This window comes from Carex rostrata, chromosome 24 (genome assembly GCF_964058835.1).
Source record: "Carex rostrata chromosome 24, lpCarRost1.2, whole genome shotgun sequence".
Classification (NCBI taxonomy): Eukaryota; Viridiplantae; Streptophyta; class Magnoliopsida; order Poales; family Cyperaceae; genus Carex; species Carex rostrata.
Window position 1 is genome coordinate 4,767,960 of NC_135941.1, and position 21,368 is coordinate 4,789,327.

General features: G+C 33.7%; 1 protein-coding gene across 1 annotated transcript; it reads right to left on the bottom strand.

Annotated features, from left to right (window-relative positions):
• Positions 1-4,887: 4,887 nt before the first annotated feature.
• Positions 4,888-10,187, bottom strand: LOC144575286 (UDP-glucuronate:xylan alpha-glucuronosyltransferase 2-like). The gene is made up of 4 exons (XM_078325378.1): positions 10,119-10,187; positions 7,395-7,586; positions 6,261-6,861; positions 4,888-5,839 (listed from the first exon to the last, which is right to left on the bottom strand). The coding sequence occupies exons 1-4, from the start codon at positions 10,185-10,187 to the stop codon at positions 4,914-4,916; spliced, it is 1,788 nt and encodes a 595-aa protein (XP_078181504.1). The 3' UTR covers positions 4,888-4,913.
• Between the last annotated feature and the right edge of the window lie 11,181 nt (positions 10,188-21,368).

The window sequence follows — 21,368 nt, forward strand, 5'->3', positions numbered from 1 at the left end:
TCTTACCAGTCGATCCATCTGACCTGACATCCGCACTTTATTTTAAGTAGAAGCATTAAAACTGTAGAGCATGTTTATCCTTTCTGCACTGTAGGTAAAATTGCATAAACCCTGAAAAACCTGAATTTACTGTATTTTAGGGGTAGAATAATTAAATAATATTATAAATATATTATTAGAATATTAGGTTATTAGTTGTCTCCCTCTCGTGGAAGACAATATATTATTATTATATTACGTGCATACGCATGCATTGGTGAGAGCTGAGCAGGGCCGAGTGACTTCGTTCCGTCTTGGTGTCACTTGGCATTGGACGGCCCAACAGCAACTGAGCCGAGGGTCACTTGATTCTCGGATGGCCTTAGGATTTATATTATATGTATGACTTTGATTATATACTTTTTCGATTCATTTTACCATTGCGTGCGGGCGGACTCGAGCCCTGAGACACAGACGATTCGGAATTTATTCCTTCCCTACATTGGGAGCTACTTTGCCTAGAACGGGATTCCAAGCCGGGTAGTGTTGGGTAGAATCTTGTGCGGGATTCCAAGACCGACGAGTCTTGGGTAGAATCTTGTACGGGGTTCTAGCACTGGTTTGGGTAGAATTCATGTGTGGTGTTCCTATTGGTCTGGCCAGACGATAGAGTTCTCTCCTGCTCATGAGGGAAGAGATTAACAATTTTATGACTTGTATTGTATGATTTCTCCTATTTTATATCTTTGGGTGATGAATCGTTAGGCGAGATGACACACCGGATTTTGATATAACCATCGGCTAGTGTTCTACTATCCTAAGGGCAATGCTCGATGTCATGTAGGCAACGTGTATCATTGTTCCCCTGATCGCAGTCCTTGGATTATATTATTCAGATCTTTTGATCCTATTGGCACGGCACGGGGTGATTTACTTAATATGTATTATTATTATATTTGGGCACACAGTGCTTGGGGTACTGGACTCCGACTTGATTATTATCTGTTATGATATTTTGTCTTTGGGTTTATTTTGCATGTTGGCATAATAGATTAATCGCATCATGACATTAATTAAAAGTATTATTAGATATTGAGATAGGATCACACATGTGCATATTTTAAAATTGTATTCATTTTATAAATAAAAGTGCTTTGACCGTAGAGGATCCCTGATGGGATAATTCTGGGTCACATACTGGACGATTTGTCGCTCACCCACAAGTTGTTTTGTGGGTTTTAGGTACAGGTTCTGGCGGTCCGTAACAAGAGATGTCAGGAGCTGTCCCCGAGGGCCACACCACTTGACCTAGTTAGGGTTAGGCTTTTGATTAGGTTTACGAGTCCCGTATTGCCTGTGTTATATATACGGGCTCGATAGATCATGTATCCCCTTCTATAGATGGTGTTAGTTGGATCCGAGATGGATCGAATTATATGTTATGTTTGTGTATGTTTATTTATTTGCTATGTGACTGATACTTGATATTTATATTATTTTGTTTCTGCTGCTGTTTGATTTATTATTTATGATTAGCCTTGCGTGCTTAATAATTAATTAAGCACGAGGCGAGGTTGATCACATCTTAAATCTAGAATTCCTGGTTTGGGGTGTGACAGAGAAGAGCTTGAGGAGAGGAGATTTGAGGAGCTTGTAGAGAGATGTTGTAGAGACCATTAACGAGCTTGACTTGGAGGAGGAAGGTCGAAGTGTGGCAGTCCTTTATATTGCAAAAATGAGAGGAAAATTCAAAAGTTAGTGAATTATCCTGGAGTAATTTGGAGAGACTCAATAAATTTTTGGTAAAATAAGGGATAGGATATCATGTAATAAGAGGGTGCAATTTGAAAACGTGAGAGAGGTTGAACCGATATGACAAATTGTCAAACCGGAGCCGTTACCAATTTGCAGTTGATCAAAGCCCTCGTATGGAATATATGAAGAGAGGTTGTTAAGATCTCCGGTCACATGGTGAGAAGCACCGGAATCAATGACCCATTCGGAAGTAGAGGAAGAAGCACCAGGATGAGTCACAAAAGCTTGGTAATTGTTCAGTGCAGTGGGAGGATAGGTATTCTCAAATTGATGCCAGCAATTTTTGGCCACGTGTCTATTCTTGGAGCAAATCTGACAAATCTCGTTCTTGTCTGGATTGGGTGGTCTGGGCTGAAAGCTCCTGGTATCAATGTTAGGCTGTGGATTGGAGGGAGGCCGGGTTTGAAAACCAGTTGGGCTAGGAAGAAGACCAGGGGCGTTTTGGTAAACAGGGCAAGAGGCTTGGGGCCTAATGTTCTGTCTCGGACCAGAGTTGGAAGGGGGACGAGAATTATTGGGTCTTGGTTATAGGTTTTTGAGTTATTGGTTCGGGTATTGTGAGAGTAATAGGCAGTGGGATTTGGGTTAGATGGGAGAGAAGAGAAGGTGTTGTTTTGGGAGTTAATTAAGGATTCAAAACTTAGAAGAAACGCATGAAGTTTTGGGATTGAATATGGTTCTGGACGAGTGGTAGTAGCAGCCACGACTGAGTTAAACTCAGAACCGATTCCACCCAAGATATACATGGACAGGTCATCATCAGAAATTGGCTAACCAGTGAATGCCAACTCATCAGGTATGGAACGCATCTTTTGGAGAAATTCTAGACAAGAGGAGAGCTACCTTTTGTGGTGTTTTGAAGTTTCCGACGAAGCTCAGTGAGTCGTGCACGTGAAGAAGATGAGAAGGATTGTTGGAGGTTCTGCCATAGATCCGCGGAGGTTGAGCATGACACTACTTGTCCTGCCTTTTCTAATAATCTGATGAGGTAGTTGTTGTTGATGTGGTGATGTACTTGTGTAACCCATATCCATGGAGCACCGGTAAGATTTGTGTTTGCCAAGCTAAGAAATTATTTCTTGTCAATTTGGTAGAAATAGGAACATTAATCATCACTATTTGATCAGAAGAGGAATTTTGAGGCAGAGGATTGGTAGGAGGGTTTTGAGGCAGAGGATTTGTAATAGGCTCATTTGGATTGAGCGTAGAGGTGTCCATGGTGCTCTGATACCATGAAATTAGAAGAGAAGAGACAGAGAAGAGATAGAGGCAATTTTGTATATTCTATATTGATACACTAGAATGGAAGAATATCTCAGTGATTAACTTCTATTTATATCTTGACTGGAGGCTTCCATTACATTTTGTCTATCATCTTGCTATAATTAGACAAAAGAGCCTATATCAATACAAATATGGTGTCTATTCCAATTTTCATAACATTTCAAAAATATAGAAAGGAAGCGACAGACCAAATTAAAAGACATGGCAAAGATGGTATGCATGATAATACCGACTGGTACGGACTAGAACTAGCATAAACGACAAACATTAAGACACAAAGTCATAAAGAGACGAGCATAATGATTTGAATGCATCTGTATACGTGTGCATACATGCAAGATTCTAGGTGGGATAATAGAAATTTGGATGCTATGTACCAGCTCTGAGACACTGGTATAACAGAAAGATTGTAACAAAGATTTGAATTTGAATATTGGATAGAAAATGCTAGAAAATCGTGTCAAACTGTTAGCATTTCTGATTAGGCCTGTAGACCGGATCTCATCAACTCTCAGTTGGCCCACCCGTTCCAAGTTGGGCAGTTTATTCAAGTGGCTTAGGCAAAGGCCTGAGTTGATTGGATCCTAGAGAAGAGGGGAATGCGTGAGGTTGGTTTCACATAGCAGCGAATACCTCTCGCTCGATCTCAAAGGTTGAAGGATAACGGGTCTGTGGTGTTGAAATGGATAACGGGCATGTGCTATTGAAATCCACTATGGTCCTAGGAGAGTTCCAATTGGACTATCATCCTTTTTTTGTCTGTTGCTCTCAGTTGGACCAAGTTTTTTTAATTTTTTTTTTGAAGAAAAAGTGAAAACCTATAAACTACCAAGACGTTTTTGACTGCCTGTTGATTGATATTATGGCTTTCACAGGAACTTTTTTTTTTAATATTTACATTTTTCGCAGTGTGTGCAATAAAGACAATGATATGGAATATTTGGACTAATAAAATATAAGCTGTTTTTATCTGTGCTACTGTCCTTGCCGATGAAAGAGAGAAACCAGGTACAGTATTGATATATGACTGGTATGCTAAAACATGCTCTCAAGAATTGCCCCTACTTTGAGAATCTGAAGGTTGTTTGAGAATTTTGATAGTTATCTGATTAATTGCATGGATATGATAGATCGTCTCGTCCGGTATTCACCAATTTTGGAGAACTTGACCTTTTACTGTTGCGAGGTACTTATCTTTTACTCCAAAATCTGGGCCTAGCTGTTTATACCATATTTTTTGCACATATTCTCTTATTTTAGCTCTTTTGATATTTTATTTAGGAAACAAAATCTCACTAGGAAAAATGTTCATTACCTAGCCTCATTGATACTAATTTCCGATAAATGAGATATCTAAACCATTCGTACAAATTCCGATACGGATCAGATGGTTTAAGTCCAACTTTAATAAGACTTTGTCCTAAGATTTTTTTTAGCAGCCTCCAAAGTAATAAGTTAGGGGAGAACGCCTAGACTTCTCTACAAATTCTCACACTATCTCCATCATAATTTCTTGTAATTATTTTTTTTTGAGAAAGAATTTCTTGTAATTATTCTTGGCCATTGGCCAAGTGGCCAGGTAATTTTCAATAGATGAATATATTTTGTTAGACTCTCATGGTAAAATGATGGCACGCATATGTTGTCAAGTATATATCTTTTATAAGTTTGACTTTACTTCTAAAATTAAAAAAATGTCCATTTTAAGTTTTTAACTATAGCTTGAGGAAAAATTGTTTTTTTTTTTTTTTCTGAACTAAAATGAGCAAGAACAAACAACATATTACAAAAAAAAAATAGAAACAAAAATAAATAGCTCCGACCCTTCTAATATCTCACAAATCCTTTCTCGGATCTGTAATATTGATACGCCAATGCTGATCAGGATTTCCAATTTCCCCTGCTTGCTTTCGATCCCACAAAAGCTCGATCTTTCTCCGCTCCGAGAGCAGACAATGCATCTTCATGCTTTCATCCAATTCATCGTAAATTTTCCACCACTTCTGATTCGCTGTGTCACTCGCAAATACATGTAACTCCTCTTTATCCCAGTTACAGTCATAATCTCTATAACAATTCCATGGTTTTGATCCAATGTAGTGAATTGAATACAGCTTTGATGGTTCTGCCTTGAACAAATCCTCCTTGATCAACCTCTGTTCTTCGGTGATGTGCTTCAAATAGTTCATCCGCCTAGGAAACCGGTGCCATGATACAAAGTTCTCGTTCACAAAACCCTGGTCCCCACCATTGTAAGAGGTCAAATTGTCATGATTTTCCATTAGGGTATTGAATGTGCAGTTTGAGGGCTCGATGACTATAACCCCGGTATTGAAAATGAATTTATTATTGTTAGCAGCAGACATCTGCGGTAGGCTAAATAAAGCATCAAGATTACGCAAGACCAACACATCGCCATCGACAAAAACTATTTTGTCGTATTCAGTTAGCTGCCACAGTCTCATTTTGGTATAGTTGTACTCGTTGTAGGACCCGGGTTCTCCTCGAGGATTGCGGATCCGGGTTATTTTTCGAAGGATCCAGCCCACGGAGGCAAGGGCGTTAAGCTTGTCCTCTGGAATTGACTCATCATGGAGGAGGATGAGGTCGCGAGTGGAGCCTGAGCGGCGAATGCTGTGAGCCAATGTTATGGCGCCACAAACGTAATTATCAGAGGAGTGAAGAACTGTGGCGTAGGCCTCTCGTCGGCCTGGGACTGGTGATATAATCTTTTTGGAGGCCTCGAGTTCATTATTGATTCCTTCAAGTAGAGAATTCTTGTAGTTAAATGATTGAGTAAAACAAAAGTCCCATGTAAAAAAAAAAATTTGTAAATTGGTACTTCTGACAATCTTTCTTCAACCTTTTTAAATAGTAATTTCTACATGGAAAATATTAAATGAGGCAAAATAGAGTACTTAATTAAATAGTACATTATGTCAACCAAAGTAGAAATTACTATTGAATCAGGGGTTCAACTTGTGAACTATTTATCAGAGAACAGTAAAACAATGAATTTTCCAAGAGTACACCGATGAGACCTTTAACTGATGACTATAAGACTAATTATTATTTGATTCTACAATTATTATTATAAGTATTTGTTTCTATAATAAATTAGACTTGTTTGATAATAAGAGAAAAGTATAACATATAATTGAGTTGAATTAAATAGCACATACCTTGACCCCATATAGGCAATGCAAAATTACAAGAGCCCAAGGGCCATCTCAACTTATCCTCGAGTTTGTCAATGTTCGCCTCGTACATCCACCACTCATCTTCCCTTGCCACCAAATCGTCACATCGAAAAATGTCCATCATGGGTATGCATTTGCTCAGAAATATCAATTTCACCGCCCCATTTATATTTCTCCTCGCTTTTCTCACCGCTAGATTAGCAGAAATCATATGAACTTGTAATCGGAACATATCCCTGTTCCAGCCATCTTTCGGTTTCCTACATGGCAGCCTGGCTATGACAACATCTACCTCATCATATCTCGTAAAATCTGGCATCGGTATTTCAGGGCACAACGGTTTCTTGCTGTTATCCTCATCATCCCACTGAGGGAACAAATCATCCCATACAATACTGCTAGAAACCCGTTCAAACCGTATAGTCATCGACTTACCTCTCATGCCCCAGTCACTTAGGTCGTCCTCTTCTATGTTAACTAAACCAATTTTCGTATTGCCATTGATGAAATCAATGAAACTTGGGGCAATTTTCTTTGTTCTGTTGCTTTTGCTTGTTTCCAAATTTGGAAGGGCCACAGACACCTAAAATTTAATTATCCAAAAAAAATATTGTTAGTAACTTTCAATGATCAAATATAACCTTGAATCCCTTAATATGTGAATTATTATTGATTACTGAACAATTATATTATGAGCTACAAATGTTTAATTTCTATTTTTTTTAAGAAAAAAAAACATCATTTAAATGGGAAAAATTATTGTACATCGATAACTACCACACCAAAAAAAATATACTTTGAACATAGAATTTTATGTCCTGCACTTAAAACAAACCTTGTTCTTTTAAATAATAGTATATGGAGAATTCACATCCCCTATCCGAACCATCAAATATGCTTTGGCACGATTATTAAAGCGGCGTTGTGCATTCCACCTCGGAGCGGATTAACTCAGATTTTGAACCGGATGGTCCGTATCCAAACTCAAAATTTGAGCTACTTTAGGGGATCCAGACTCGTATATGGATGCATACACAACACAAGGTTATTGTATTGACTATTGAGGTTAATAGGGTAAATCTTATAAAACAAAGACGAACAAAGTAGAACGTTAACCTTGCAATCACGAGAGGTGCACCGGACAAGCGAGGCGACATTGTCATTGCTATTGATACCAAAAATAAATGATGGCCGAAGGAGGAGGAGAAGGCAGGAGACAAGTAACAGAATAAAAAAGGCAACGTTGACCTTTACGACTATGCCTTTAATGACAGTAGCTTTGTACATTTCAGACCAGAGAGGGCTTGCCTGAGGAAAGTATCAACCAAACAACAGCAATTGCAATTCTTGTAAGCACAAGGCCAAGTACCAAGCTGGTCTTTTAGTTTATATTAATTTATTCTTCTGGTGAAAAACCATGGTTGGTAAGAAGCCATGCTTACCACGAATCCTCCATGTCTCTTAATTTTTTTTGTTATAAGAGAGATTTTGATGGATAGGTATCATTTATTATATATAACATAATTGATAGTTGTATGTTATGGAGACCAAGTACACTTAAGCATTTGCAATTATTTTATCATATTTGTTTTTCTGTATTACTTCTTTTATTATTTGATCAGTACATCATTTATTATATAATCAAATTGTTAACCAAACCTAAATGTACGGAATTTCTATTTTTCAGAAGAAGAAAAAAAGTTTAGCTATAAGTCAACGAATTATATAGTAATTATATCCTATAAACATTAAAATTTTAGTTTTTTTCAAATTTAAAGGTTAATTAGTAGTAGAGATTGATTTTGGTATATTATCTCCCTATACAATTGTATTCGAACTCCGCTTTGTGTTATTTATTATTAGCTAGAATAAGGTACAACGAAATTATATGAACTGATTTGAATTTTTTTTTTGGAAGTTTGAAAACCAAAAACTTGTAATCTTAACGATATGACCTCAAATAAGAAGAATCCATATAGCTGAATATTTTTGTTTAGGTCCGGGCCGTCGGATCAGAATCCGGACCGATTCAGTTCAAGGTAGAATGCACGGACCACTTTAATATTCGTGTGGATTCTTGATCGGACGGTTCAGATCTAAACAAAAATATTATGTTAATCTGAATTTGAAATAAGAATACTGGGTTTAGAAAAATATCATTTAGGCTTGGTTTTAACTAACTACAGTTTTGAGGCCCTGATAGAAGTACATATTTTATTGGATTAGAGGGCCTATTGGGCTCAGTATAATCATATTTCTATTGGATTAGAGGGCCTATTGTGATTTGAATATCAATGATAGCATAAAACAAGAAAAATTAAGACATAAAGAGACGAGCATAGTGATTTGAAATCATGTCTGTGTATGTGCGCATCCATGCAAGATTTTAGGTGGGATAATAGAAATTTGGATGCTATGTACTAGCTCTGAGACACTGGTATAACAACAGTACACGGTACAATTTGAATTTGGATGTTAGATAGTAAATGTTGGAAAGTTGTGTTGAAATTAAGAAAAGGAATTCTAGACTATTTTGATGCTATGTACTAGCTCTGAGACACTAGCATTTCCGATTAGACCTTTAGCCTGTTTCGAACCTTACTGATACCTACTGTTTCTAAACTATCCATTTTTTTGGTGTCAGTATGTTTACTTTGCTAAATCCTTTTCAATTCCTATTTTGATGCCTCAAGCTTTCAAAATAATAATTTGAAATCACAAAACAGTTCTTTTATGTATTTATAATTTTATATGAATGAAGGGACTTTTGTGCATACTTTCATGTTTCATCAGCTAAGAAGAGGTATTGTTATTATTTTGATTAAGTTCAAACTGTATTTAAGCTACCATCCATGCATTGTTATTTTGACAATAGTTTCAGAATTTATTTCCCAAAATCAATATTTACTATCAGAGGCGGAGGCACATCAAGGAAATTGGGATCAATTGATTCTCATTTATTTTCAAAAAATTTGTATTTGTACACTATTTCTATATAATTTAGATTAAAATGCTATGAATACTGTAAATTGACCCCTATTCACAGCACAAAAAATTTATATGATTGACTTCTATTCACATCCGATCTCCATAATTTGAAAGTTTGACTCCGCCCATCTTTACTATGACGTTTATTATTATCAAACTTTTGCTATACAATATGTACATCTGGATGGATCAAAGTTTTATGTAAATTTATAAGATTAGTATATACTAGATGAAGTTTTGATGGATAGATAATGCTATCATAGAATCACATCAATTAAAGAATGATTAAGATGAGCATAAAAAAAGTGTAAAACACATGACGGGAATTTAAATGACAACTGAAAATATTTCACTATTAAATTACATAAAAAGTAAATAAAATGCATTGCCGTGCTTTGTTCTCAATAGATTGAAATCTTTAAACAATTTCATGTCCATCACTACATGAAAAATCAAACATACATATATTTAAAATGTATCAAATTTGTATCAGATAATTAGAAAAAAAAAACGTTGAGGCTTTACAGGCCATTAAATTAGTTCCAGTTCTATTGTGCATATATTTTTGAACTAGCTATAAGAATGGGATTGAAACTTTGATAAATGAAGCTTTTTAGGCAAATTTTTCGTTATCCTTATGATCTGAAATAGACGGATTTGATCAGCCCAACTGGAGAGGAGCCTCACACTCTTTCTCTGTAGACAATTCTTTTGGGCTTGGGCCAATGGGTAATGTCAAATGGGCTTTAATTACGGAAAATGGATATATCCAGTGACATAGAAACGGAGATGATGAAGAAGAAATGTAATTTAAGATGTCAGTGTCAGTCCCACCCCCACGTTGTAAAGAACCCAGCGATGCTTCTGCTGTCCCTTTCCTCTGTCCCCGGTCAAAAACTCACAGTTGGATCCAGCTGCCATTTCTTTAAATAGTAATAAGGAGTTAGGCTAATATGACACTAGTATTATATCAAACTAAATAACATCACATCTTAAATCCTTAGATATGCTTTAAGATTCGTACTATTCGCTTTTACTGTTCAAGCACTTCATTTTGTACGAATCTTAAAGCAGATCTAAGAATTTAAGATGTGGTGTTATTTAATTTGATATAACACTAGTGTCATATTAGCCTAATTCAGTAATAAGTTCTCTCTTTCTTTTTTTCTTCATTTGATAATATATTCCTGCTGTTACTTGCTCCCGAGCTGCTTATGAATTCTCACCTGAACATGGTTTTTATCAGTGTTCTAAATAGCGCGCTATAGCGTTTGTGGAGACCAAACGCTATGCTATGGCATTAAAACACGCTATTTGCGCTACAGACGCTATAGCGGTCCGCTATAGCGTATAGCGTGTAGCGCAAATAGCGCGCGCTATGTAACATTTGCTGTTTTTTTTTTTTTCAATTTATATGAGCTTTAAAATAAATAAATGGTGAAGATATTGTTTAATTTTGATGAATATTACATTATATCAAATTCAAGTCCGCTATAATAATTTTTTCATTTTGCTCTTGGTTTTTTTTTAACTGATGATAAATCAAATAAATAATTGCTAAATTATGAAAATTTTAGGGACTAACAAGAATTTCTTCAAGGATCATCTGTTTATTTTACTAGAAGTATGATTTTTTTTTCTTTTCAATTTCTAGGTTATTTTGAAATTTAAATAGAAAAAAGATAAATTATGTTATGATGTTGAAGATATTTTAAATAGAAAAAGATCGATAGTTTATGATATTAGTATTACTATAGATATTTTGAGTCGCAATTTGGACTTTGTATTGGTTCAATATGAATATTATAATTTTTTAATCAATTTGATATTATTTATTGTTCTATGAGACTAAATAATGTTGATATTTAGTACAAATATATAATATAATTTTTATAAAAATAAAAAAACACTATTTGGAATAGCTTTCGCTATAGCGTCGCTATTCGTTATAGCTTTTTTTGGAGGCTCCCCGCTATGACGCGATAAACGCTATTTAGAACCTTGGTTTTTATTCTGGTTATGATGAACAATTAATATAGTTCGTGAGACTAATTCAAAAGTATATTACTGATGTATTTACATGAAAAATTTATAATTTTTGAGCTTACTTAGTGTAAAATTGGGCAGCAAAGAGAAAATAAAAGCTTGTGAAATTTATTTTAGTACGCTTGTTTTTGAATTTTTTAGAAACAATAAATAAATAAATAAAAATTACCAAACCAACTTAATTGCTTTGTTTTTTTTTAAAAAAAATTAAGAATCGAGATGCCATTTCGATCCTTTTTTTGGGAGAGGACCGAATTGTCATTTCGATCCCAACCGTTTTCACAGATAGAAAAAAATACATTGAAAAATTGTGAAAATACCTGAGACTGAATTGTCATTTCGGTCTCACAAAAATAAAAATAAATTGAGATCAAAATGACATTTCGGTTTTTATAGTTTTTGTATAAAAAAAAAGTAATTATGTTAATTTCATAAAAATCTTTTTTGTAATTATGGTTTATAAAATAATTCATTGTTTTTGTCATTTCTAATCATTTGACATTATACTACAATAAATCAAAATGTCTACAGATTCCGTATGTAAAAGCATCATTCATCAAATAGACTGATTTGATTAATTAATTAATTAATGTTGTAAGTATAAGTATAACCTGAATAAAATAAAGAAACGACAAAGGTCATTGACTGATAGATTTGGTTTGAACTTTGAAGAGTCAGTGAAACATTGAATAACTGAAGCATGACTACTGAACAAACTAGTTGTGACTTGTGATAAATAGATAGAAAAAAAATTATTAGATAAAATTTATTTTCTGAAAACGGCTGCTGTGCCGAGACAAAAAGTTTAGTTTTCCGTTTAGCAACTAACCTGTCATGGGTTGATTTAATTTTAATTTTTTATTGAGAGACTGTAATGTGTTGATACGGAACAGCATCTTTTCTAGACAATTCCGTATCAGATTCAGACCTGATAACATCCGTACATACGCCTCGAGATTTGCGCTGGTAAAAGTGCTCTCCTGCTCTCCCAGTCTGATTTCATTTAAGGAACGGTTCTATTTACACTCGGACTAGCAATGCGTTGTAGACCGTGAGAGTAAAATCGACACTATTACTTGAGTGATAATGGACTCCACTATTTTATCTGATTCACATAGTATGGCGATTTTTTGTCATAAAAAACGATGGAATTGGTCTGACTTGGCCGAGTCAATAAAGTTTTACTCTGAGTTGAACTGATTTTTCGTCTACCTGAACCGACTCTCATATGCATGTATTGTCATCAAGACAACCTGGACTGCTTGAAAGTTGGAGTTGTTACGCAATGCTATCTTGGTAAGATAAGAAAATATCGAGGCAAAGTATTGTCAAAATCCTTTTTTATTATTTTTGAAACATGTTGGTTGAACCGTTTAAGAAATTTTTTGATGAAGAATAAGAAAAAGAGACAGAGAAAAAACTTGGAGAAGAAAGAAGCAATGTGTGAATTGAAGAAAAAAAAAGAACCGGAGAAGTACATACTATAGGGACTATATTTATTTTTTTAGATAGAAGACATTTTATATTTAATTGGCTAATATAAAAAAAATATTAACCACACCCATAATGCACTCCGCTAATTAAAAAAACTAGAAATCACATTCACGGTTACTAAGTTAATTTAAATAGTAGATGCAGTAGGCTTTTGTAATTTGAATATTGATACTAAAATTGAGTTGTTATGCATCTGTTTTGTTTTGTTTTTTTTTTTCAATTTGACTAGAGTAAAGAAACATATCATGTGATTTGTACAGTGCATAACAGATGTGATAATTGTGTATGTTACTCTCTTTTATAAGTTGATAAAAGAACTAGTATTTTAAATCAAAAGCAAAAAAAAAGTATGAAACAAACTATTTTACAATTTAAATTGATAAGTGAATTAAATTTATTTTTAGACAGTATGTTGTCACCTCTGCAGTAGTGCATATGGTTTGAATCAGTAAACAGTAACAAACAGGAAGTTACAGCTTCTCTAGAAAGAAAAAACACTTGCATCTAATGCCAATCACAACCAAGTATGATCCTAACTGATTCCTGTTTCACAACTTAGCACTATAACTCAATTACATCTCTGACTTCAAGTCAGATTCTAATTGATTCCTCTGACTTCAAGTCAAGGATTGGCTATGCGATTCTAATTTTAATTTTCAGAACCACGCTGCGCATCAGAGAGAGAGAGAATGTAATCGAGGCAGATTTTGTAGTGAATTCCACAAATTAATATTAAACCAGTTTCATTGAAAATTGTTGGATGCTGATTGGATCCCAGATTGCACGCGGTCGTACTGAGCACGTGAGTCGTGACTGGACGAGAGCGGCTTGTGGATCAAACCTAGAGCAATGGTCGGTGCCTTTTTTTATTTTCCCTTTTCTGGATAATAAAACTGTAATAATATATGAGTGCTGCTCCGCACCTACAACTTGAGTTCCTTTGACAAAAATGCATTACTCTATAAGGTATGGAATGAATAATCCAAGAAACATAATAATATTATACGGTATATACAATGAGGAGGAGGGATTCAATTACATCTTTTTTTTTTAATTTCAAACATGCAATCTAAACCGTTCAACATGATGGATATATTGAAATGTTCTTACAGATCAAATTTTATATATTTTTTAATTTTTTTACTATTTATTAACTATTTTACAAAATCGTTGTTTTCAGACTATTGAATTTTTGTACCCATCTTAATAAATAGTAAAAAAATTCAGAAAAAATATAAGATTTTATCTGCAAGTACATTTTAACATATCTATTATATCAAATGGTTTGGATCGACTATTTGAACTTTGAAAACATAGGGTGTAATCCGATGTCACCAAAAAAAGATGTAATTGAATCCTCCCCATATATAATTGAATAACATGATTTTGATATTTTATCGCCGTAGTTACCTTTTATCATCCATTTAAACATCATTTTGAAATTCAAATTAACCAATTTTTTTCTTCATAATAAATTAACCAAGTTTGCTTAAAAATAATGATTTTTCTCTGCTTGGTGATAAGCAATCCAATGGATGTCCAAATTTTACTTAAAAAAAACTAACTAACAAAAAAGGTACCACCAAGTTAATTTGTATACCCTTTAACTAATAAGAAACTTTTTCTAAATAAAATTGTTAATGTTTTGTCGTAGATTCAAAACTTGATTAGAAGAATTCTTGATAATTAAAGTTGAGAGATTTTATTCTCATCTTTATCTAAAAAAAATAAAAAATTATAAGTGAGGATATGGTACTTTACAATCCGCATATAGCTCCGTACTATGAATTCATACTTTCAATTTAAAATTTAAATTGTAAATCAACATATTTGAAAACCAAAATTTATATAATTTTTAGAATTGTTTTTAATTTTTTTAAAAGGTGGAAATCACCTGATCTTAAATATTTTGGAACATTTGAATGTAGTGATTTCCCAACATCTAAAAAAGTAATAAAAAGTTTCTAACCTCACTCATTTGAGCAGTTTAGATTGATTGTCTGAAATTCATAGCACAGACTAATATGCGCATTGTAAAGCACCATAGCCTCACTAGTTTTTTATAACTATAAAAATATACTAAAATTACTAATAATAATTCATTTGGTTCAAATCAAATTAGATGAAAAAATATTGCAACCAAAAAAAAAAAAAAAGCAAAACTGATACGCAATAATCTACAGGAGGCTCTTTTGTTTGCCAAAATCAATTCCATCATTTATTGGGCAGTCAATGATAAAAAAAAAACAATGGGACAAAAGCCCATGGGTTCAAAAACAAAGGTTGTCCGTGGGCCCCATCTACAGACCTTACAGCTGTATGTTTTAGATCTCCTCCTGTCTGGAAAGATCACAGACTCTGTAGAGTTCGCTCCACCTGCCTCAATCTCAAATGTTGCAAATGTGCAACCTAATTAAGTTGCTTAATTACTCATGTCAAAATTGTTATCATAAATACCATACAAAAATTGTACCAAATTAGTTCAGTTATCATCTTAATATTTTAATCTTAGAGTAATTATAATATCTCTCATCTATCTATTTCCATTCATCTTCCAACTAGCTAATTTTTTATTTTAACTATAACTATCATTTCCAACAACCTTTATTTATTTTTTTTCTCTCTCTTCCTCTTCCACCTCCATCTTCCTTTTCCACCTCCATCTTCTTCTCACACCTCCACCTTTGTCTCCCTCTCCCACCTATGCCTCCGTCTTTCTCTCCCACCTCCGCCTCTACCTCCCTCTCCCACCTATGCCTCTACCTCCCTCTCCCACCTATGAATATTTGCGTGATGAGATATGAATACTTGTGCAACGGACAACTCGAAAGTATGTCATCATGGATCTCATTTGAAAGATAAAATTGTGTAAAAAATATTCATGGTTTTAAATTTGCAAAATTTCTCACAGATCGTCAGAAATATTGATTAGATTGAACGAAGAAAAAAAAATTACCTCTAAAAATGCGTAAAAGATGGATGAGTGATGTGCTAAGTTTTTATATTTGCACTTGCACAAAGATGATGAATACTTTATCGATGAGGATGAATATTTGTGCAACGGACAACTCGAAAGTATGTCATCATGGATCTCATTTGAAAGATAAAATTATGTAGAAAATATTCGTGATTTTAGATTTGCAAAATTTCTCACCGATCATTAGAAATATTGATTACATTGAACGGAGAAAAAAAAATCACCTCTAAAAACGTGTCCAGTTTTTTTTTTAAATACTTGATATTTTAGGTATGAATACTTTATGTGTTATAGATGAATATTTAATGTCTTAATGCATTATAGATGAATACTTGCGCACGCCAATTGTAAAATCTTTCAAATATTAGATAGTCCTCAAATAGTAAGTGGTCCCCCTAGGTAGTTAGTAGTTATTGAAGTAGTTAATGACTGGAGGATAAATGGAGAATTGTTACGGGAGATAGCTAGGTGCTCCCTTAATCTTATTAGCGACTTTTTCAAAATTTCAATTCTTAAATTCCACACAGATTCAATTTATGTGGAACTAACTTGTTTTAAAGAACACTGCTCACGCTATTAACAATGCTTATTTTATTCTTACAAGATTTGAAAATTACTTGGCTTCTATTAGTTTTTAATGTAAGAACAAAGACAACCTATCATATTGAAATTAAATTTGGAAAAGACATGCTATTTCGATTATTTCTTTAATCAACCTCGGCTTGTCGTTTTTTATAATTGGTTTCCGCAGATTGAATCAGCGTGAAATGTACAATTGGAATTTTGAAAAAAAAAAACATCTGTAAAGTTAAAATTTTAAAATATTAAGATGGTAACTAATTTTTTTTCAGAAAAATGTAGCATAGATGAAAACAAATAACCCTGTTATTACTATAATGCAGAGATTGGATAACAATTTTTTTTTGGGTGTTTTGTTCTAACTGGAGATGCCAAAAATGTAAATTCCACGTGGCAGTTTGGTACTAATGGCCTGGATTAAAGGGAATAAACACATTGGACACCAGTCTGTCCTCTAAATGGATACCTAAAGCAATGATTTTGGATAATTGCACTTAGCACGTGTGCCAGGCAGGTGTTCTTAGCTAGGATGTGTTGGAAATAGGAAACCAAATCATTATTCTAATTATTATTTCTTTGTTTAACAGAATAACAGCCGGTAGGCGTCGTAAGACTTTCAAGTTTCATAATTAATGAAACGGGATATGGCCTTCTTTTTAAAAAAAAAAAAAAAAAAAAAACAGCTTTTTTAAATAGAATTAATTTTAAATATTTTAACAGCATTAGCATCGGTGGAGGTACAAACGTATTTGCTCCACCGACCCTGCGAGCTATTTACTATTGATTTATGTGGTAATTAATGGTCAGATTGTATATATGGGTTATAAAATAGGTCCACCGATCCAGCGGTTCAGTGGAGAAAACATCTTTGTGTCTCCACCTCGTTTTTTGTAAAATTCAAATTAATGGTGCTTGTTTCGTTAAAAGTATTAAATTTGGTTCTATTTAAAAAAAAAATCCAGGATATGTACCAACAATTGATTAATATCAGAGGTCCTTTGGATAAAAAAAACAAATTTTTGGAACTAAAAAAAGTACAAAATTAGTGATAGGATTCCATCCTAAACCTACAAAGTCAAGCCCTAATTGATTAATAATTAGGCCTTCATCAATAATTTGTCTTCAGATTTGATAAGAACACCTACAAACAAAAATGTTTACCTCACCCTTCGCTGTTTTAGATAGAGATTTCACTATCTTCTTTTTTTTTTTAACTATGTTCGCAATTTTGCTACAGCAATCATATTTTAAATATCTCAAATTACATTTTGAGCTCATGATACCTCGTGTCAGGCTTATACTTACCTTGTACAATATATACACCGAGCTCATAGAGCCGATCAATAAGAAATTGTCTAAATAGTTAAAAAAAAAAAATTACTAGAATTGTTGTTGTTGTTGTTTTTTTTTTTTTTGCCAAAATTTCATAGACAGTTTTATTGATAAAAAAAGTTACATAAAATTAGACAACCAGTGTCTGTGAAAAACATACAGCTAAATAAAACAAAAAACACTCAGGATTATGTGCATCTTGTAGACGCAAATTGATCATCCTTGCTTGATTAGAGTGATAGGAGCCTAGAGATAGTGTCATCTGTACGCATATCACAGCTGAGAAGGCACTGAATCCAAGCCAGACCGGTAACTGAATCGACCGGACTAGGACAGTCACCCATCAGTTGAGCATGCACTAATTAAATCAAATCAGACTAGGAACTAAATCAACCAATCCAGAACAGTCATCTTGAAATAGAAGAAGAAGAAGAAGAAGAAGAAGAAGAAGAAGAAGAAGAAGAAGAAGAAGAAGAAGAAGAAGAAGAAGCGAAAAGCAGCACAAAACAACAGATAACATCATCATCACAAAAACTGGCATTTATTTTCTAAGTGAACATTTATTCTACTATATATAGAGAGAGAGAGAGAGAGATGGGCTATGGTGCATTGCAATGCATGGAGGGGTTTGTGCATTGGACCATAAATCTAAAATTCAAAATCTAAATGACCGATCCAAACCGTTCATCTTGTTCTCCATATTAATATGTGCTTGGAGACCAAATTTTACATTTTTCTGAATTTTTTTTACTATTTATTAAGTATTTTACAAAATTGTTGATCCAACGGTGGCTGCTGATTTTACTGTTTTGTTAAGACATCGTTGGATCAATAATTTTGTAAAATACTTAATAAATAGTAAAAAAATTCAGAAAAATGTAAAATTTGGTCTCCAAGCACATATTAATATGGAGAACAAGATGAACGGTTTGGATCGGTCATTTGGATTTTGAATTTTAGATTTATGGTCCAATGCACAAGCCCCTCCATGCATTGCAATGCACCATAGCTCATCTCTCTCTCTCTCTATATATATATAAGGTAACTATATGTACAATTCGTTCCACCCACTCTTCCATTGCCAAAGAGGGGAAGAAGAGCTCAAGAGAATGTAAAAAAAAAGTGAACCGTTAGTATTGGAGAATAAAAACCCCAAAAAGACGATGCGAAGAGTGATGACCAGATCCACAAAGCGGAAGAACAAAAAATGGTTGCCAAATCCGCTAGATGGAAGCACCGGCTCGAACGACAATGGAGGAATGAGCAGTGGCCGGATCCACTAGGCGGAAGCACTGGCTCGAACGACAATGGATGATTGAGCAGTGGCCAGATCCACTAGGCGGAAGCATCGAAAACGATAACCAGAACCACTAGACAGAAACACTGACTCATACGAAGAAAATGGATAGAAAGAAGGTATATAGAGAAAGTGGATACGTGTTAAAATTTTTAATGAAATTAATATATTAAATAGATTTTCTTTCTTGTTCCCTATATTTTGATGCAAAACTCAATCTTTTTAATATAATTATACTGCTATCAACACTGACATTATTCTTTATTACTAGCTATATAGATTTATAGATTTTAATCATGTATTAAGCAGGATTGCGGTGGTCAATGACTCAGTGGCTGCACCTACGGAGTGCGAATGCTCTGCATTTCCTCATACAGTGAGTGTCTAATTAAAATTCGAATCAATTCAGTCTAAATTGTAATGTATAAAGTCCTTTCAAATTTGTGTCAATACGTAATAGGGCTGGCAACAACCAGTTTGGTCCGAGCTAGATCAAGCTTATGACTCGCTCGTTTTAGCAACGAACGAATTATGAGCAAGTCACCATTCTGATCCGAGCTGAAAAAGTTACTCGTGGCTCGCTTGTTTTGGTAATGAGCAATTCGGACCAGCTTGTAAAAACTCGTGGGTCAAAAACCCAAATGTATTAGATAATGTATTATAAAGTCAACTAACATAAATTAAATTTGTAACTTAATTCATACATACTAAAATACTAAATGTCCAAATTCATACAGACATAGTTTACAAAATAAATTAATGCATACTAAATTCACATAAATTCATACTTGAACCGAGTTGACTCGCCAGCTCGCGAGAGAGTTTAAATCCCAGCTCAAATTTGTTAATTTTAAATCGAACTAGTGATGAACTGTCTCGTTAATAACTTGATCCACTAACAAACGAATTGTTAGCGAACTAATCACGATCAATCCACAAGCTACAATTTTTTTTGCCACACCCAGTGTTTTAAATAGCGCGCTATAGCGTTTTCCGACCAAAAAAGCTATGGCGCTATACCCAAATAGCGCCGCTATAGCGCGCTATTCCGCGCTATAGCGCCGCTATTTGAGCATAGCGCGATTTTTTTAACCCGTACGCTATTTCGCGATAAACGCTATTTAAACCATTGGCCACACCTAATACGTAACGAGCTCAACGAATTCAAACAGTGTGATACGAATTCTCCACCCATATCTGTTCTTTAGTCAATAGTCAGTGAATGCAATAAAAGCTATTAATTATTTCCGTTTATAAATAGAAATAATCCGTTTGACCGTTGTCACCCTCACGGCCTCACCCATACTAATTTCTTCGTTATAACGCTGTACATTTATGTGACGTGATAGTTATTTATTGCACACTTTTTAGTGATGTAGGTGCTGTTGCGAGCAACGAGGTGAAAAAGAAAAAAAAAAAAAATAGTTACCGCTAAGTGTGAAAACGGTATAAATAATATCTGATATATATTCAAAAATTTAGAGGTAGATATCCGATATTTGAATATCTGTGTAGATACGGATACTAATAGAGTTTTAGATTTTAATTATTTGTATATGAATGTATACCATATATTTTAATATATATTATGAAAAATGTATGTTATTCACTATTATAATTAGATAAATATTACGAACTTTAATATTTTTTAATATTTTTAATATTATTTTAATAAATATCCAATCTGATTCGGACCCATATTCATATCTGTTTGATATCCGTTCCGTATTTGAAAAATAAAAAAATATAGATATGATTTTACCACTATCCGTTACGTATTTGCTCAGTTTTCACCCCTAGACTTACTGCACATCAAGAAACATAGTGTTAATTTTGACTATGGTTATTTTATAAATTTTGAACTGTTATTGCAATTTTTTTACTTGTATACACTTTAAATATTTTAAAAGAATATCGCTGCAAGTGATCTGCTTCGCCAAAATAGCACTTGTAATTTAATTAGTGTTTTAATTATTTTTTCATACCTATTTTTTTATTATATACTTATCTTCTCTTAAAATATGGAGGGATACAAGTAAAAATAAATAAATATAAATAAAGAGTTAAAAACTATTAAAAGTATCTCCTACGTTGGCATTTTGTCATTATCTATCTTTTTGGAAATCATCTTAATAGCTATAATTTTTTTTTATAAACCATAATTAAAAAAAAATTATGAAACCAACATGATTACTTATTTTTACAAAAATCATTAAAAATGAAATGTCATTTCAGTCCGTTATTTGTTTTTTTGGACTAAAATGACATTTCAGTCTCTAATGATTTCACAGTTTAAAAAAAATATATTTATATATATAGTGTAGTCGTTAGTCAATAAATCTCTGTAGAATAAAGCCTAACTTTTGCTGAAAAAAGT